We start from the raw sequence: 15,844 nt of genomic DNA, 5'->3' as shown, positions 1-15,844 counted from the left end.
ACTATCGGTTTTATGCAAAAATTTCAAGTACAAATAATTTATTCTATTGACTAAAATCCTTAGGGTCAGTGCTTTCAAGGTATCCAATGAATATGCTTGCAGAGAACGCTGTTGCCAGAGAAGTCTGAAATGAAGGGCCTATATTATGCACACTTATCAAAAGAGAGAGAAGCTCCAGTGGGAACAAAAAATGAAGCTTCTCAGTACAGCAGCGGCAGCAACAAAAACTCGTAATCATAACATTGCGATCATGGTAACCATATATCCTAATATGGCATTAAAAGGGGAACAGTCACTGCTAAAAGAGCGTTTGACATCTGATCCAGACTTTGAGAAAGAAAATTAGTGGAAGGGAAAAACAGGGCAGGAGTAACAAGCTGCATGAATTCCCTCAAAAAGAGGTAGGTAGAATTGTCACTATATGTTCCAGTTGCTTCCCCAGGCCTATCATCATCACCTCAGCCTTATCTGGATTACACTTCAGTTAGCTAGCTAGCTAGCTCTCATGCATGTACCAGTCTCACCCAGATACTGAACTGGCTTTCAACAGCACTGCATGGCTTATAAGGGAAAGATACAGAGCTCAATGTCATCAGCATGCAGAAAGTACCTCCCCATTAGCCCTCTCAGTAGCCCAATGGACACGATGAATGAGATAGGGACAAAAGAGAGCCTTGAACTCCACAAGCCATTGCCCCTAGGAGATAAAGAGCCACACTACTCTTGGGGAGTACTTGGCAAAGGAAGGAACAGTGGCACCAAAGAGCAGTTGTGCCTACTCTTGCTACAGTCTACAGCAAATCTGTAACATTTCATAATGAACAGCATTGAAAACAGCAGATTTATCAGCACAGGCACCAGGATCTTCACACTTCAGTAGGAGATCATCCACCGTTACTACCAATGCCAGCCCTGTACCCACGTTTGTACCAGATTGAAAAGTTTCAAGCAGATCTGGTGCATCTAGATACTCTTAATTGTCTCTATCACCTTAACCAAAAATGGGAGACTAGACAGCCGGTGGCATTTAACCATATTGCCAATGTTACATATTGGTTTCCAGCTCCCTGAACAGATACCACCTACATGACCTGTCGGAAGGAGGGGGTTGACAAGCTCCACTAACAACAGACCGACTGCTCTCCTGCTGACCCTTACCAGCCAAGAAGGAAGTGAATTCAAAGAGACAGCAAAACACCTCTAATCTCTCTCATTGAATTGGACTGAACTTGACTCCAGTTCCTGCCACTCATTCACAGTAGCAGGCAGCCAAGCCCAAATCTGCTCACTTTTATTCACAACATATCCCTCATAACTAGAGGAACTTTATCAACTACCCCAGGAAGGCAGCTCTGATCAACAAGCTCTCTGTCACCCAAACCTAATCTATTGATTGAGACGTTTTGGATGATATGGCAGAGGCAAAGAATCTTTACTTTGCCTCCCACATAACCATGGCATAAGAATTTAAAGACTCTTTATGACTCAATCTCTGAACATCAGCCCCAGATTTCCGTCTCTGGAGACTTTGCGGTCTTCATTCTCACTTCACCCGTGATAGGTTATCTACAGACGAAGGAAATGCATGAGGGCAAAGCCAGATAAGATGGTGCATAGGACACAACGTATATGTAACCTTCTGCCTGTCAGAGTTGGCAGCAACAAGGGCCGGGTTCAGTATCTAGGGGTTCCATTCCAATAACATAATGCAAAACCGGCTCAAGCCCCCACCTAGTGACCTGGGACAAATTTATACCACCCCTGCTGGGCGCCTCCAAGAGGCAGTACTTCCCCTCTCACAAGCGCATAGTCTGAATGCAGCAAAAAGCCTTTTAATAACAGAGAGAAACAATGTGGCATTATGTTGGGGAAACAACACCAACGGGATTCATAACACAACCCATGAGCAAAAATCCACCCCAAGCAAATTGGGGCGTGTCCTTTCCCTTTGGTTCTTGAGTCCAGCAACCCAAAATCACCCAAAGTCCCAAAAGTCCAACGACCCAAAAGTCTCTGTCCCTGATCAGAGTTCAAAAGTTTATCTGCAGAGTTTTACCTTCCAACCTGGGTGAAGATTGGGGGAGGAGGAGGTGAAGGGGCACCTTACGTGGTCCAAGCTGATGGCCCCACCTCTCCCTGGGGCTCCGCTCTGCCAGCTGCCCCATGAGCTGCTCTAGGCATCTGACAAACTGCTCTGCTCCACCAGCCGCTCTGGTCGCCATCCCGCAAACTGCTCTGCAGTATAGCTTCAGGCTCCCCCACTACTTAACACAACACTCAGTGATTTCAGCTCTTAGTAAGTTTAGCTCTTTTGTGACTTCAGCTTGTAGTAGGGGAGCCTCAGTGCTCGTGCACCATTGGCCCAAAGTGAATTCAGCTCAGCAGCCTGTAACTAGGCTCCTAATGGAATCAAAATTAGCTCTAATATTCCACAGTGGAGAGAGGAGGCAGTGCAATTAGCATGTAAGGCCCTCACGAGGGGGCCCATGCCACCAAGTATTAATACCTGTCCCCAGCCTCTCTCAAGTCACAGAGTTTTGGAACCCATATCCCTTGCCTAGCAAGTGCTCCTTAGTTGACGGCGAGTCCCTCCGTCATAACAAAAGGCCAAGTACAGGTCCACTGTCCTTGATACCCATAATCAGGGTAATAACAATTTATTATTCCTGCCCCAATAACAGAGACACTGGGGATCCCACGGCAGCCAAAGTGACCATTTTGGCAGCAATTGGCTCATGCTAGGCGGGGTGGGTGTGCCTATGCAAATGAGATTGGCCCCTGAAGTTCTTTTCCACAACTTGCCACACCTCACCACCAGATGTCAGGGTGGAGCTCATCCTGACTCTGCTTACATATAGATTATGGATGATAAAAGTTTACAATATTCTACCAACCCCTCAATAGTGATCTTTCACAGGAATATCTTCCCACAGAGCCTCCTAGAGGTGCTCTACTTTCATTAGTTTTTGAGTGGGGACCATTAAAACAGGTCCATCGCCTGACAGGATAGGCGTGCCCTAAACTCAAACTATAAGGGGCTATTTCCCCAGTACATGGAGCCTGGATTCCAACTGCCTAAGCTTGAGCTCCAGTTCAAAACACTCGGTCAAGAGTGCAACTATCTGAACTGAGCCAGTAGCTACCAGTTCACATAGTTACATGGCCATCAGGAACTTCGGAGATGATACCAAGGTTTTATCGTCCTGATGGATGTTGAAGTCATTGTGTAACTATCTGCCTCAATTCCTCCAACAACACTACGGTTAGGAGCTTCCATAGCTCATGCCAAGATCTGGGAGAGCAATGGGTTGATTAGCACTCTGACAAAGTTCCTCCTCTGCCTTGGTGGGTCCTGCGCTTATTGGCGGATTTGCTCGCCTCAGAGGTTCACGGCAGCCCTCAGTTTGGCCACTTTCAAGGCTCAAATCTGCTGTTCATTCAGTTAGCCTCATCACTGGCCAGCATGGGGAAAAGGAAGATCAACAATCCCTTCAGTCTCTGCTGATCCACCTAGTGGATTGGGGAACAGGCCAGAGACCTTCCCCTCTGTTGGAACCCATAGTCCAGGTCAACTCCTCCGGTATCAAGTTGGGAGAATGGAGGGATGGGGGGAACCCGGGCCCGCCCTCTACTCCGGGTTCCAGCCCAGGGCCCTGTGGATTGCAGCTGTCTTCAGTGTCTCCTGTAACAGCTGCGTGACAGCTACAACTCCCTGAGCTACTTCCCCATGGCCTCCTCCCAACACCTTCTTTATTCTCACCCCAGGACCTTCCTCCTGATGTCTGATCATGCCTGTACTGCTCAGTCTTCCAGTAGTATGCCTTCTCACTCTCGGCTTCTTGTGCCTCTTGCTCCCAGCTCCTCGCACACACACCACAAACTGAAGTGAGCTCCTTTTTTAAAAAACCCAGGTGCCCTGATTAGCCTGCCTGTCTTAATTGATGCTGGCAGCTTCTTGATTGGCTGCAGGTGTTCTAATCAGCCTGTCTGCCTTAATTGTTTCCAGAAAGTTCCTGATTGTTCTGGAAACTTCCCTATTACCTTACCCAGGGAAAAGGGACCTCCTTAACCTGGGGCTAATATATCTGCCTTCTAGCACTCTCTTGTAGCCATCTGCCCTGACCCTGTCACAGCACCCAAAAATTAGTCACAAATTAACTCCATTCCAAGACACACACACACACACAGAAGATAAAGACAATATATTTTATCCAATTTTGCAGTGAGTGACTGCTGTATTCTGAGTTGGAGGCAAACAGCATGGCCATACTACCTCCCTGATCATTCTCCTTAGGATGATTCTGTACTAAATAGCTGGCTGCTGCATCAGAATGGATCCATCAGTATTATCCTACCAGCTTTTGGTGATGCAAGCAAGATCAGGTACTTCATCCTTCAGTCACCACAGGTGACACTATTCACCACCAATCTTGCATTTAACAGCATGAGCCTAAGGCTAGAACCACAGCCTCTTAAGAGTTAATGACAGGCAAAACCAACAGAAATGAAATTTATAAGATATCATTTCTGCTTTACGCTGAAGAAAACCCATAAACAATCTCTACCTGCCTTGTTTCTCCCTTGTGGCTGTCAAAAGGGACTGGAGAGGGCCAAAGCCTCCCAGCCCGCCATCCAATTATGGTGCCAGTTGTGAGGATTTCCTGATCAAATAGATATTGCCTTAACACTAACTTAACTCACTATTATGTGTCCTAGATTGGCATCAGGGAGATTTACTAAAATTATGCCAAAGAATCTCTGTTAGCCCTGGTCTACACTCCAGGGTTAGGTCGATTTTATAATGAATGCGTCTACACTAGAAACTCCGTTCCATCCAGGGTTCTTAAAATCGACTTCTGTACTTCTCCCTGGCGAGGGGAGGAGCGCTAAAATTGACCTTGCTGGGTCAAATTTGGGGTAGTACGGATGCAAATCTACGTTACTGGCCTCCGGGAGCTATCCTAGAGTGCTCCAATGTGACCGCTTTGGACAGCACTTTCAACTCCGATGCACTAGCCAGGTACACAGGAAAAGCCCTGGCAACTTTTGAATTTCATTTCCCATTTGGTCAGCGTGGCGAGCTCAGCAGCACAGGTGACCATGCAGTCTCCTCAGAATCGCAAACAAACTCCAGCATGCAGCGAAGGGGAGACACTGGAACTGATTGCCGTATGGGGAGAGGAATCTGTGCAGGCAGAGCTCCGATCAAAAAGAAGAAATGCTAATATATATGCCAAATGGCACAGGGCATAATGGACAGAGGCTACAACAGGGACCCACAGCAGTGCCACGTGAAAGTCAAGGAGCTCAGGCAAGCCTACCAAAAGACAAAGGAGGCAAATGGTTGCTCTGGGTCAGAGCCCCATACATGCCACTTCTGTGATCAGCTGCATGGCATTCTAGGAGGGGACCATACCACTACCCCACCACTGTCCGTGGACACCTGCAAGTGGGGAGTCTCATGCGATATGGAGGAGGATTTTATGGAGGAGGAGGAGAATGAGCAGCAGGCAAGCGGTGAATCCGTTCTTCCCGGCAGCCAAGACCTTTTCATCATCCTGGAGCCAATACCCTCCCAAGGCAGGATCCCCGACCCTGAAGGTGGAGAAGGCACCTCTGGTGAGTGCACATTTGTAACTACAGTACAGGGTTTAAAAGCAACAGTGTTTAATGTTTGATTTGCCCTGAAGACTTGGGATGCATTTGCGGTCAGTATAGCTGCTGGAAAAGTCTGTTAATGTGTCTGGGGATGGAGCAGGAATCCTCCAGGGAGATCTCCATGAAGCTCTCCTAGAGGTACTCTGAAAGCCTTTGCAGAAGGTTTCTGCGGAGGGCTGCCTTATTTCAATCTTCACGGTAGGACACTTTATTACGCCAAGCCAGTAGCAAGTAGTCTGGAATCACTGCAGCACAAAGCATGGCAGCGAATGGTCCAGGGATTTGGTCACATTCAAGAAACATTCGGTTTTTATCTTTCTGTGTTAGCCTCAGGAGGGTGATATCATTCATGGTCACCTGGTTGAAATAGGGGAATTTTTGTAAGGGAACAGTAAAAGGACCCCGTTTATGCTGGGCTGTGTGTGCTCGGCTAAAAGGGATCATCCCACAGCCACACTGAGGGGGGAGGGGTGAAGGAATTATCCCAAATAGCCACGCGGAGGGGTAGAGGGAGGTGTGTGCTGCACATCCACACGAAAACCGCAGCCCCTCCTTTTAAATGGCAAACCCAACCGGCATTGCTTGCTATGGGGAAGGAGGGTGCCGCAGTTTGAAAACATTCCCACGTTATGAAGGCGTAAGAAGCCAAACCCGCTCACCCTTTGGCTTACCATGGCTGCCTGGAAACCAAATTCTGTTGACCAGCCAGCCATGTGTGATGTGTCACCACACCAGCAGGCGCTCAATATAAAAGGCAAAATGCGACCTTGTACCTAAAGCACATGTGCTGTCTGCTGTGAATTGCTTGATTCACTGGGAAAGAGTCTCCCTTTTGTTCTCAGAAATGTATCATCTTAAATTTTACTCTCCCTTTTTATCCCCCCACAGGTGCAAGTGTTTCTATGTTCCCCCTATCATCTCCGTCCCTGAGATTATCATAGATCAGAAGGCGAAAAAAATGCACTTGCAATGACATGTTTTCCGAGCTCATGCGGTCCTCCCGCACTGATAGAGCACAGCTGAATGCGTGGAGGCATTCAGTGGCAGAGTCCAGGAAAGCATTAAGTGAGTGCAATGAGAAGAGGCAGGATGCAATGCTCAGCCAAACGGGGGAGCAAACGGACATGCTCAGATGTCTGGTGGAGCTGCAGGAAAGCCAACAAGAGCACAAACTGCCGTGGCATCCACTGTAAAAGCTCCTGACCTCCTCCCCCCCAAGTTCCATATTCTCCTCACCCACACGCCCAAGAACGCAGACGGGTTGGGGAAGGCGGCTCCGGGCACCCAGCCACTCAACTCCAGGGGATGGCCTAAGCAACAGAAGGCTGTCATTCAAACAGTTTTGATTTTTAGTGTGGCTACAATAAGCAATGTGCCCTTGTAGTCTCCTTCTCCCCTCCTCCCCCACCTCACCCAGGCTACCTTATCAGTTATCGCCCTTTTTAAAAAAATTAATACATAAAGAATGCATGGTTTCAAAACAATAGTGACTTTATTTCCTTTGCCAGCTGTGATCGAAGGTGGTTGGCTTACAGGGAATTAAAATCAAGAAAGGAGGCGGGTTTGCCTCAAGGAGAAACACACACAACATTTCCCAGAGTGACTACCCTTGATAGCAGAATGTCAGTGATTGCACTGGCTACTTGAATCACAGCAGTCTCAACAGTAGATTTGCCCATTCCAATTGATTCCCGACTGACCGATAGCAGTCAGGCGTTGCAAGCTTCCACAGGGCTATCGCCACTCGCTTCTCAACTGTCAGGGAAGCTCTCATCTTAGTATTCCTGCGCTTCAAGGCGGGGAAAAGCAACTCACAGAACTCCAGGAAAGTGGCCTCACACATGTGAAAGTTTCGCAGCCACTGGGAATCATCCCCTACCTCCAAGACTATGTGGTCCCACCAGTCTATGATTGTTTGCTGGGCCCAGAATTGTCGTTCCACTGTATCAACCAGCCCCACTGCCGCCATGATGTCCCAATTGCCACATCCCATGCTTTCAGTAACGTCTGTGTCCATGTCCTCCTCACAATCGTCCTCACACAATCGTGCTGCTGTCTCTTAGCCAGATTCTGCACATACTGCAGTATAATGCGCGAGGTGTTTACAATGCTCACAACAGCAGCGGTGAGCTGAGCGGGCTCCATGCTTGCTGTGCTAAATGGCGTCTGCACAGGTAACCCAGGAAAAAAGGTGCAAAATGATTGTCTGCAGTTGCTTTCATGGAGGAAGGAGGGGAGACTGATAACATGTACTCAAAACCACCCACGACAATGCTTTTGCCCCTTCAGGCATTAGGAGCTTAACCCAGAATTCCAATGGGCAGCGGAGACTGAGGGAACTGTGGGATAGCTTCCCACAGTGCACCGCTCCGTGAGTCTATGCTAGCCACGGTAGTGAGGACGCACTCTGCCGATTTAATGCTCTTAGTGAGGACATACTGGATTAAGAGAAGATGTAGGTTTTGACTAATACTGCACTGGCATATTGGCTTACGCTCAGATAATTCATGTTCCAACACTACAGCAAATTGACCAATTCTAAATAAAAGGATGTTCTTAAAATGAGAGCTTAGACTGACCAACTCTACAGATTTAGAAGAGCCAGAAGACCAACCAGAACATGCTGTACCTGAACGACTGCACTTCCACTGGCACTTTCTGGCTCTGTTCCCGTAACCGACACACATCCTTGGAAGCTTTTCTCATCAATTTTTCAGCACTTAAACCCTGTTTCTGTTCCTCCTTTGATTGTTCAGCCTGTAGAGGGGGAAAATTACAACATCCAGCAATTGACAATTTCAAAAGAGGCTGTAGGAGGAAGAATGTGGAGTTAAATCCATCAGGCAAAATCTCTTTATACAAGGGAGTTTATGGAACATAGCACAAAGTTACCGAGAACTCAAGTAGAAGTGGTGTACATCGCTTCAATAGGGAGCTGAGCGTTACTTTAGAAATGGAAAGAATGCACCAGCACATCTGCTAGCTAGATGCCTGAGGTGAGATAATTTATTTCCTGGGTTTATAACAGACCAGGGCTATGTCAGTTTGTTGTAGTTATGTTCCTGAAAAATGCGACTTTAAGCTAAATCATTTTAATTCTTATGGGGAAATTGGATTCGCTTAATGTAAATGGGGGGGTTAGGTTCCAGGGAAATTTTTTTCACCAGACAAAAAACTATATATATATATATACACACACACACACACACACACACACAGTTTTAAACAAACAGTTTAATACTGTGCACAGCAATGATGAGTGTGAAGTTTGGATGAGGTGGTGAAGTTAGAGGGTGGAAGAGGGTGGGATATTTCCCAGGGAACGCCTTACTGCTAAATGATGAACTAGCACTCGGCTGAGCCCTCAAGGGTTAACACATTGTTGTTAATGTAGCCTCACACTCTACAAGGCAGCATGAATGGAGGGAGGGGAAGACAGCATGGCAGAGAGAGACAGCGACACACACCCTGTGTGAGGGAGAGAGAGAGAGATGCGTATTGCCCCTTTAAGTACACTGACCCCATTCTAAGTACATTGCCTTTAAAAAAAATCAGGAAGTTGAGACAGCAGCTGCGGCCAGCTCTCTCTGTCCTGAGCCCTGTCCTGTCCCCACCCTGCTTTATATGGAGAAGAGGTAAGGGGGGCAGGAGTAGGGGAGAGGGGGACACCCTGATATTAGCCCCCCCTTCCCTGCACAGCAAGCAGGAGGCTCCCAGGAGCAGCTCCAAGGCAGAGGGCAGGAGCAGCACATGGCAGTGGGGGGAGGGACAGCTGAACCGCTGGCAATTGGTAGCCTGCTGGGCAGCTGCTGCACAGGGAACTTAGGGGAGCAGGGAGCTGATGGGGGGCTGCCGGTCCACCCTGGTTCCAAGCTCCCACCAGCTAGCTCCAACGGGCTGCTCTTCCTGCAAGCCGTGGACAAAGCAGGCGGCTGCCAAACCTTATAAGGGAGCACTGCACAACTTTAAACCAGCATGTTCCCTAATTGATCAGCAACGTAACAATGAGACAATGTTAACTGGGACGACTAAGTGAGGAGTTACTGTACCAGTCATTGCCTGGCCAAGTGTTTAGTTACAAAAAGGAAAGAGAAGGTGCCTTCCTAATATTTAAAATACTTCTGCCCATTTATACTTCTCTACAATGCTGTTCTTACCAGCTTCTTAAAAAGAGACCAGCTTGGCATTAGAGCTTAGCCCCTCTTATGTTAACTATTTTAGATCGATTACTTACAAATGACCATTTGCTTTAGGATTGCTATGGAAAATAGTAGGGCTGTCGATTAATCACAGTTAACTCACGTGATTAACTCAAAAAAATTAATTGCGATTAATCGCAGTTTTAATTGTACTGTTAAACAATGGAATACCAATTGACATTTATTAAATATTTTGGATGTTTTTCTACAATTTCATATATACTGTATTCTGTGTTGTAATTGAAATCAAAGTGTACATTATTTTTAAATACAAATATTTGCACTGTAAAAATGATAAACAAAAGAAATAGTATTTTTCAATTCACTTCATACAAGTACTGTAGTGCAATCACTTTGTCATGAAAGTGCAACTTATAAATGTACATTTTTCTTGGATACGTAACTGCACTCAAAAACAAAACACTGTAAAATGTTAGAGCCTACAAGTCAACTCAGTCCTACTTCTTGTTCAGCCAATTGCAAACAAGTTTGTTTACATTTACAGGAGATAATGCTGCCCTCCTCTTATTTACAGTTTCACCAGAAAGTGAGAACAGGCATTCGCATGGCACTTTAGCATATCTGGCATGTAAATACCTTGCAATGCCAGCTACAAAACATCTGTATGTTCCTTCATGCTTCGGTCACCATTCCAGAGGATATGCTTCCATGCTGATGACGCTCTTTAAAAAAATAACGTGTTAATTAAATTTGTGACAACTTCTTAGGGGAGAATTTTATGTTCCTGGCTCTGTTTTACCTGCATTCTGCCATATATTTCATGGTATAGCAGTCTCAGATGATGTCCAGCACGTTTGTTTTAAGAACACTTTCACTGCAGATTTGACAAAACACAAAGAAGGTACCAATGTGATATTTCTAAAAATAGCTATAGCACTTGACCCAAGGTTTAAGAATCTGAAGTGCCTTCCAAAATCTGAGAGGGATGAGGTGTGGAGCATGCTTTCAGAAGTCTTAAAAGAGCAACACACCAGAACCCGAAAGCTACAGACCCGAACCACCAAAAAAAGAAAATCTACCTTCTGCTGGTGGCATCTGACTCAGATGATGAAAATGAACATGCGTCGGTCCGCATTATTTTGGATTATTATCAAGCAGAACCTGTCATCAGCATGGACACATGCCCCCTGGAACGGTGGTTGAAGCATGAAGGGACATATGAATCTTTAACACATCTGGCACGTAAATATCTTGTGATGCCAGCTACGACAGTGCTATGAGAACGCCTGTTCTCACTTTCAGGTGACATTGTAAATGAGAAGCAGGCAGCATTATCTTCTGCAAACATAAACAAACTTGTTTGTCTGAGTGATTGGCTGAACAAGAAGTAAGACTGAGTGGACTTGCAGGCTCTAAAATTTTACATTGTTTTATTTTTGAATGCAGTTACTTTTGTACATAATTCTACATTTGTAATTTCAACTTTCATGACAAAGAGATTGCACTACAGTATTTGTATTAGGTGAACTGAAAAATATTATTTCTTTTGGTTTTTTTACAGTGCAAAACTTGTAATAAAAAATAAAGTGAGCACTGTACATTGTATTCTGTGTTGTAATTGAAATCAATATATTTGAAAATGGAGAAAAATCCAAAAATAGTTAAATAAATGGTATTCTATTATTTTTTTAATCGCACAATTAACTGTGATTAATTTTAATCACTTGACAGCCCTAGAAAATAGTATTTCTATGGCAGTCACCAAATTGCACTGTGGAGTTGGGGTGCCACACAGCATTTTGGAGCAAGTGAGAGCCCATCCCCCTCCTTAGGCTTCAGAGGCCAAGTTCCAGCCTCAGCCACAGCTTCAAAGTGCTAGTGTGAACCCTGCTAGCCCAAGTCTGTCAACACACACTGGGAGGCTCGCTCCTGCTTGCTCCAAAATTCTATGAAGGCATACCCTGAATGTATAGGCTACAAAAAGCAGCACACCTGCAACCTGTTGAAAATGAACATCTCTAATTTGCCTTCAACAACAAAGTCTATTGTACTAACATTTTTAATACCCTCCTATTTCTTTCACTTCATTTTTTTAAATAGAAGCAATTTTGCAATAATACAAGAGAAAATATCCACTTCAGAACATTAATGCTGAACCACACATTTTAAAGGTGAGAGAAGGAAAAAGAAAGCAGCAAAAATAGCTGTTTTTCTTGTACGTAAGCGACCATTATAGTAAAAAATTGTTCTACTATACTTGCATAGTGTCTCTGCACCAGTGATTATAGAAAAGTTACCACCCCGAATAAAGCTATGGTCAGTGTTTATTAGTATCACTGCAGAAACCACTCACCCATCCCCCTGGAAATCCCTCTCTTCCCTCAAAATATCAAGTCAGATTTTAAAATTGAGGTTAATACAGAAATATTTTCCCCATTAGTTCTTGGACACTAGCAGGCATGGTATATACACAGTAAGAATAGCAATCTGCAACTTACTGCTGGCAAGTAAAGTAACACTTGGAAAATTAATACATGTTTTGTCAGTGGCCATGTGTTAAAATCACAAGCATTCCCAGCTAATATTGATTATCAGAATATGTAAGCATCCACTATTTCAAGTTTTCTACTTTTATTTTCACTTCACAGATCTATGATATTTCTGGAAATTGTACCACATTTAAGAGTAAATAGCAGGAAAGGAACGTGCTGCCTCTGATAAATGCAGAAACAAAACACCTACAGTGAGAAAGACAGATTGTCAAGAGAAAATTTGCAGATCTGGAAAAAGCTCTCTCTGGGTCAGATCTGCATTTTCAGCACAGGGCAGAAAAGGTCACAGCCACATGGTAAATGGTTTTCTTCTACAGTTCAAGAAAGATAAAATAGCCCCAATTCTCTCCCTTCCTGGTAAGACAGGTGTGGGTCTCAGTGTTTCACCTGAATGCTTCTGCAAAATGTTACAAAATCGTTTTAATAAAGGACAGAGAGGCATTTACAAAAGTTCCGGTGACACGAGGTAACCTTTTAGTATGGATGTAGGGAGCAATATAGTACATCATGATCATGCCACAGCTTACAGTTTGTAATTATCTGGGGACAGCACTTGAAAGAGTGACTGGTAGGGCTTTTGTTATTCAAAGCCTTGAATTAACTCACTTCAGTACTTAACAGCACCCAAGGAGTTTGTGCTAGCACTACAGGCAGGGGCAACAGACTGGCCACTCTGCCAGACCTGAGATGGCCTGTTATACCCCTGCCCATCAATCCACTCATCAAAGTGCTTGCAGCTCCCATTTCAAAACCTGAACAAAATAATAGCAGAGAAGTGTGTTTTCAGAGCACTTTCAATAACTGAGTTGCAGACCCTGTTTCCCCTACCTGAGCAATTCCTACATCAGGTACTGGAGGCACCATGAGCCTGCACTCTCATATTTAATCGGGAAGGGGCTGAGTTGTACCTTCCCCCAATGGAAGCAGCAGGCGCTTCAACTGATCTTGGGAAATCCATGGAGGCAGATATCTCAGTAAACAGGCCCTGTGCCTCTGTACTGGCTCCCAAGCCCCTCCCTCACCTCCAGCCTCTTCCGAACCCACAACAGTATGGTTTCTGATCGGGATCCCCCACTAACACTTTGCTCTTGGAGACCCTTTGGTGACAAGAGGGTTACATGAAGGAATGTTGCCACTGACAGTAGAACCCACACACAGTCCTTATCCCAACCCTGCCCAGGACACACAACGCAGACTCCATGGGGTTAGTGAAAGATGCCACAGAAGCTGCGCTCTGCTTTTACTGCTTCTCCCCTATCTCCTGGGTTCTTTCACCTGCAGATGTGGAGGGGACAAGGATGCCCTGAAAAAAGCAACGCACATCATTTGGCTCTGGCTAACTCCAGTATTATTAAAGCTCAGTGCAGCATCACCAGGCTACCACATCGCACACTGTAGATGAAGAGGTGAGTGAGCCTCAGGACAACTGAGCACAGGAAAGCTCTCCCCGTCTAAGCGTATGAGTTCTCAAACATTTTACAGAACAGACCCACTTGATGATAGATGTTTTCTCTTCTCCCATTACCAACGGAATGGACCACCTCCCTTTCCCATTCATAAATGTGGAGATCATCCCTTCATCAGTGTAAGGAGTTGAGACAGTGATTAGGTGAATTTACCTCATGTAAAGTGGCAAGGGCTTAAGTGTACTTAATCAATCATATACACACATACACACACACGTGCGTGCCACACATTGGCTAGTGATATATAAACAAGTGCATAACCAATATAATCCATACAATGAGTTGGCTAGTTTGTAGGGTTACCAGTAAATAACCCTTTTTGGGAAGGAGTGCAAAACAAAGCCATTTGGCTAATTCAGATATAGCTTACTGTGTATTTTCTTATTCAACTCTTGAAATGTCCCTGATATTTGGGTACACAACAAGGATGAAGTTACAATGACCCAGCCAAATATAATCAGAAATAAAGAAAGTCCCCAAAGTCCCAGACAAATACACAAGTTATACAAGTAAACAAGGTTTCAGAGTAGCAGCCGTGTTAGTTTGTATCTGCAAAAAGAACAGGAGTACTTGTGGCACCTTAGAGACTAACAAATTTATCTGTCAATGCTCTTTGCCAAACTCTCACAGGGCTAGAGAAACCAAACTGAAGCCAGAGACCCTGGGTCTACCCAGAAAGACACTGAATTGACAGATACATTTGTTAGTCTCTAAGGTGCCACAAGTACTCCTGTTCTTTTTACAAGTAAACAAGTTATACAATTTAGGGCACAATGCAGAATGTTATATTTGTTCAGAAAACTTTATTATTATTATGCAATGAATCAGAGGAGAGGGGTATTGATAAAGGTACAGAATCATCTTGGGTATAAAAGACTGTACTGAGACATTAAGTCTTTGCCTAGTGTGTGTACAGCCTGTTCATTGGCCCGTCACCCTCAATTGATCCCTGGGGTGTGGCACTTTGTACCTATGCTGAAATAAACCTGTTCCTTGGATCTCAACACTGGAGTTAGCAGTGGTTTTGTCTGTTACAGCAAGCAGTGATTGTCTGCTTTGCTAGGTTCATAAGGTAACCTGTGGGCCTGTCTGGTGGTCCTAAAAACATCCTTACAATCATCAGGCAACATCTCTGTGGCAAGTACAGCATTTGCTTACACAGAAAAATAATATAAGGAAAGTATTTTTACATCAATAGCTGTCTTTAATACAAGTGTTAAGATCTTTTGGAAAAAAAGATAAAAATATCTAACTTTTGCTGTTCTTTCCACTTCTCCTTCCCACTTGCTTCAATTTTCTCAGCTGAAAACCAGGTGAACAGTATCACCCAACTCTCTGCACACCATTAAAAAGTGCTCTACAGAGCACAGTTTGGCAACCTCTGAGCAGATAAATACCTGGGGTGAGTAAATTTCATATTGATCCAATGCAACAATTCATTTCTGAACACCTGTTCTAATTTCCTACATTGAATTACAGTATGAAAGTGCACAGGATACCAGTTAAAGACTTCTTAAAAATGAGAGACACCCAAAACATAAATCTGAACTAACTCAGTCTGGGGATGTTTAAGATCTGAGGTTTTAATTCATGCCCAACATATATATCAGTTTTTATACTGCCTAAAAAGAAACATCTGGGGTGACAGTTTTGTTGTAATATACAGTTGGTAAGGTATATTTCTTTATTTCTGCAATTGCACTTTAAAAATAAATTCTCCAAGCATAAAATATAAAAAGGGTGCTAAAACCAAAGACTTGTCTATGTGGCATTAACCTCATAATTACAGATTATTTCCATATGAAGAGGTTAATTTACCAAACGGAAACAGAATGGGCTTTTTTTTTTCTTTTTTTTTTTTAAAATGAAATATGGAAATCTTTCCCAGAACTGTACAGTGGATCAGAACTTTAGAGGACTATACTCTAGATATGTAAATACTGAGCATGTGATGATAGTTGTTTTGGGGAACTCATTTGATTTATTATTAAAATATTAAGACGCCTAA

At 44.3% G+C, this 15,844-nt stretch overlaps 1 protein-coding gene across 5 annotated transcripts in view; it reads right to left on the bottom strand.

The window, feature by feature from the left end:
• WWC2 (WW and C2 domain containing 2) overlaps positions 1-15,844 on the bottom strand; it is a 179,430-nt gene that overhangs the window by 545 nt on the left and 163,041 nt on the right. For 3 of the 5 annotated variants that reach the window (XM_084627435.1, XM_084627433.1, XM_084627436.1), the window contains one exon: positions 8,288-8,415. The exons of 1 other annotated variant lie outside the window; for it this stretch is intronic. In XM_084627435.1, the coding sequence (XP_084483561.1) occupies positions 8,288-8,415 (128 nt within the window). Of the gene's footprint in view, positions 1-7,150; positions 7,825-8,287; positions 8,416-15,844 lie in introns of those variants that run through there. One more of the 5 variants, XM_084627434.1, reaches the window with a different exon arrangement.

This window comes from Lepidochelys olivacea, assembly GCF_965140295.1.
Source record: "Lepidochelys olivacea isolate rLepOli2 genome assembly, chromosome: 4".
NCBI classification, from domain to species: domain Eukaryota; kingdom Metazoa; phylum Chordata; order Testudines; family Cheloniidae; genus Lepidochelys; species Lepidochelys olivacea.
The sequence above is the reverse complement of the archived record's forward strand: the minus strand, read 5'-3'. Positions and strand labels throughout refer to the sequence as shown.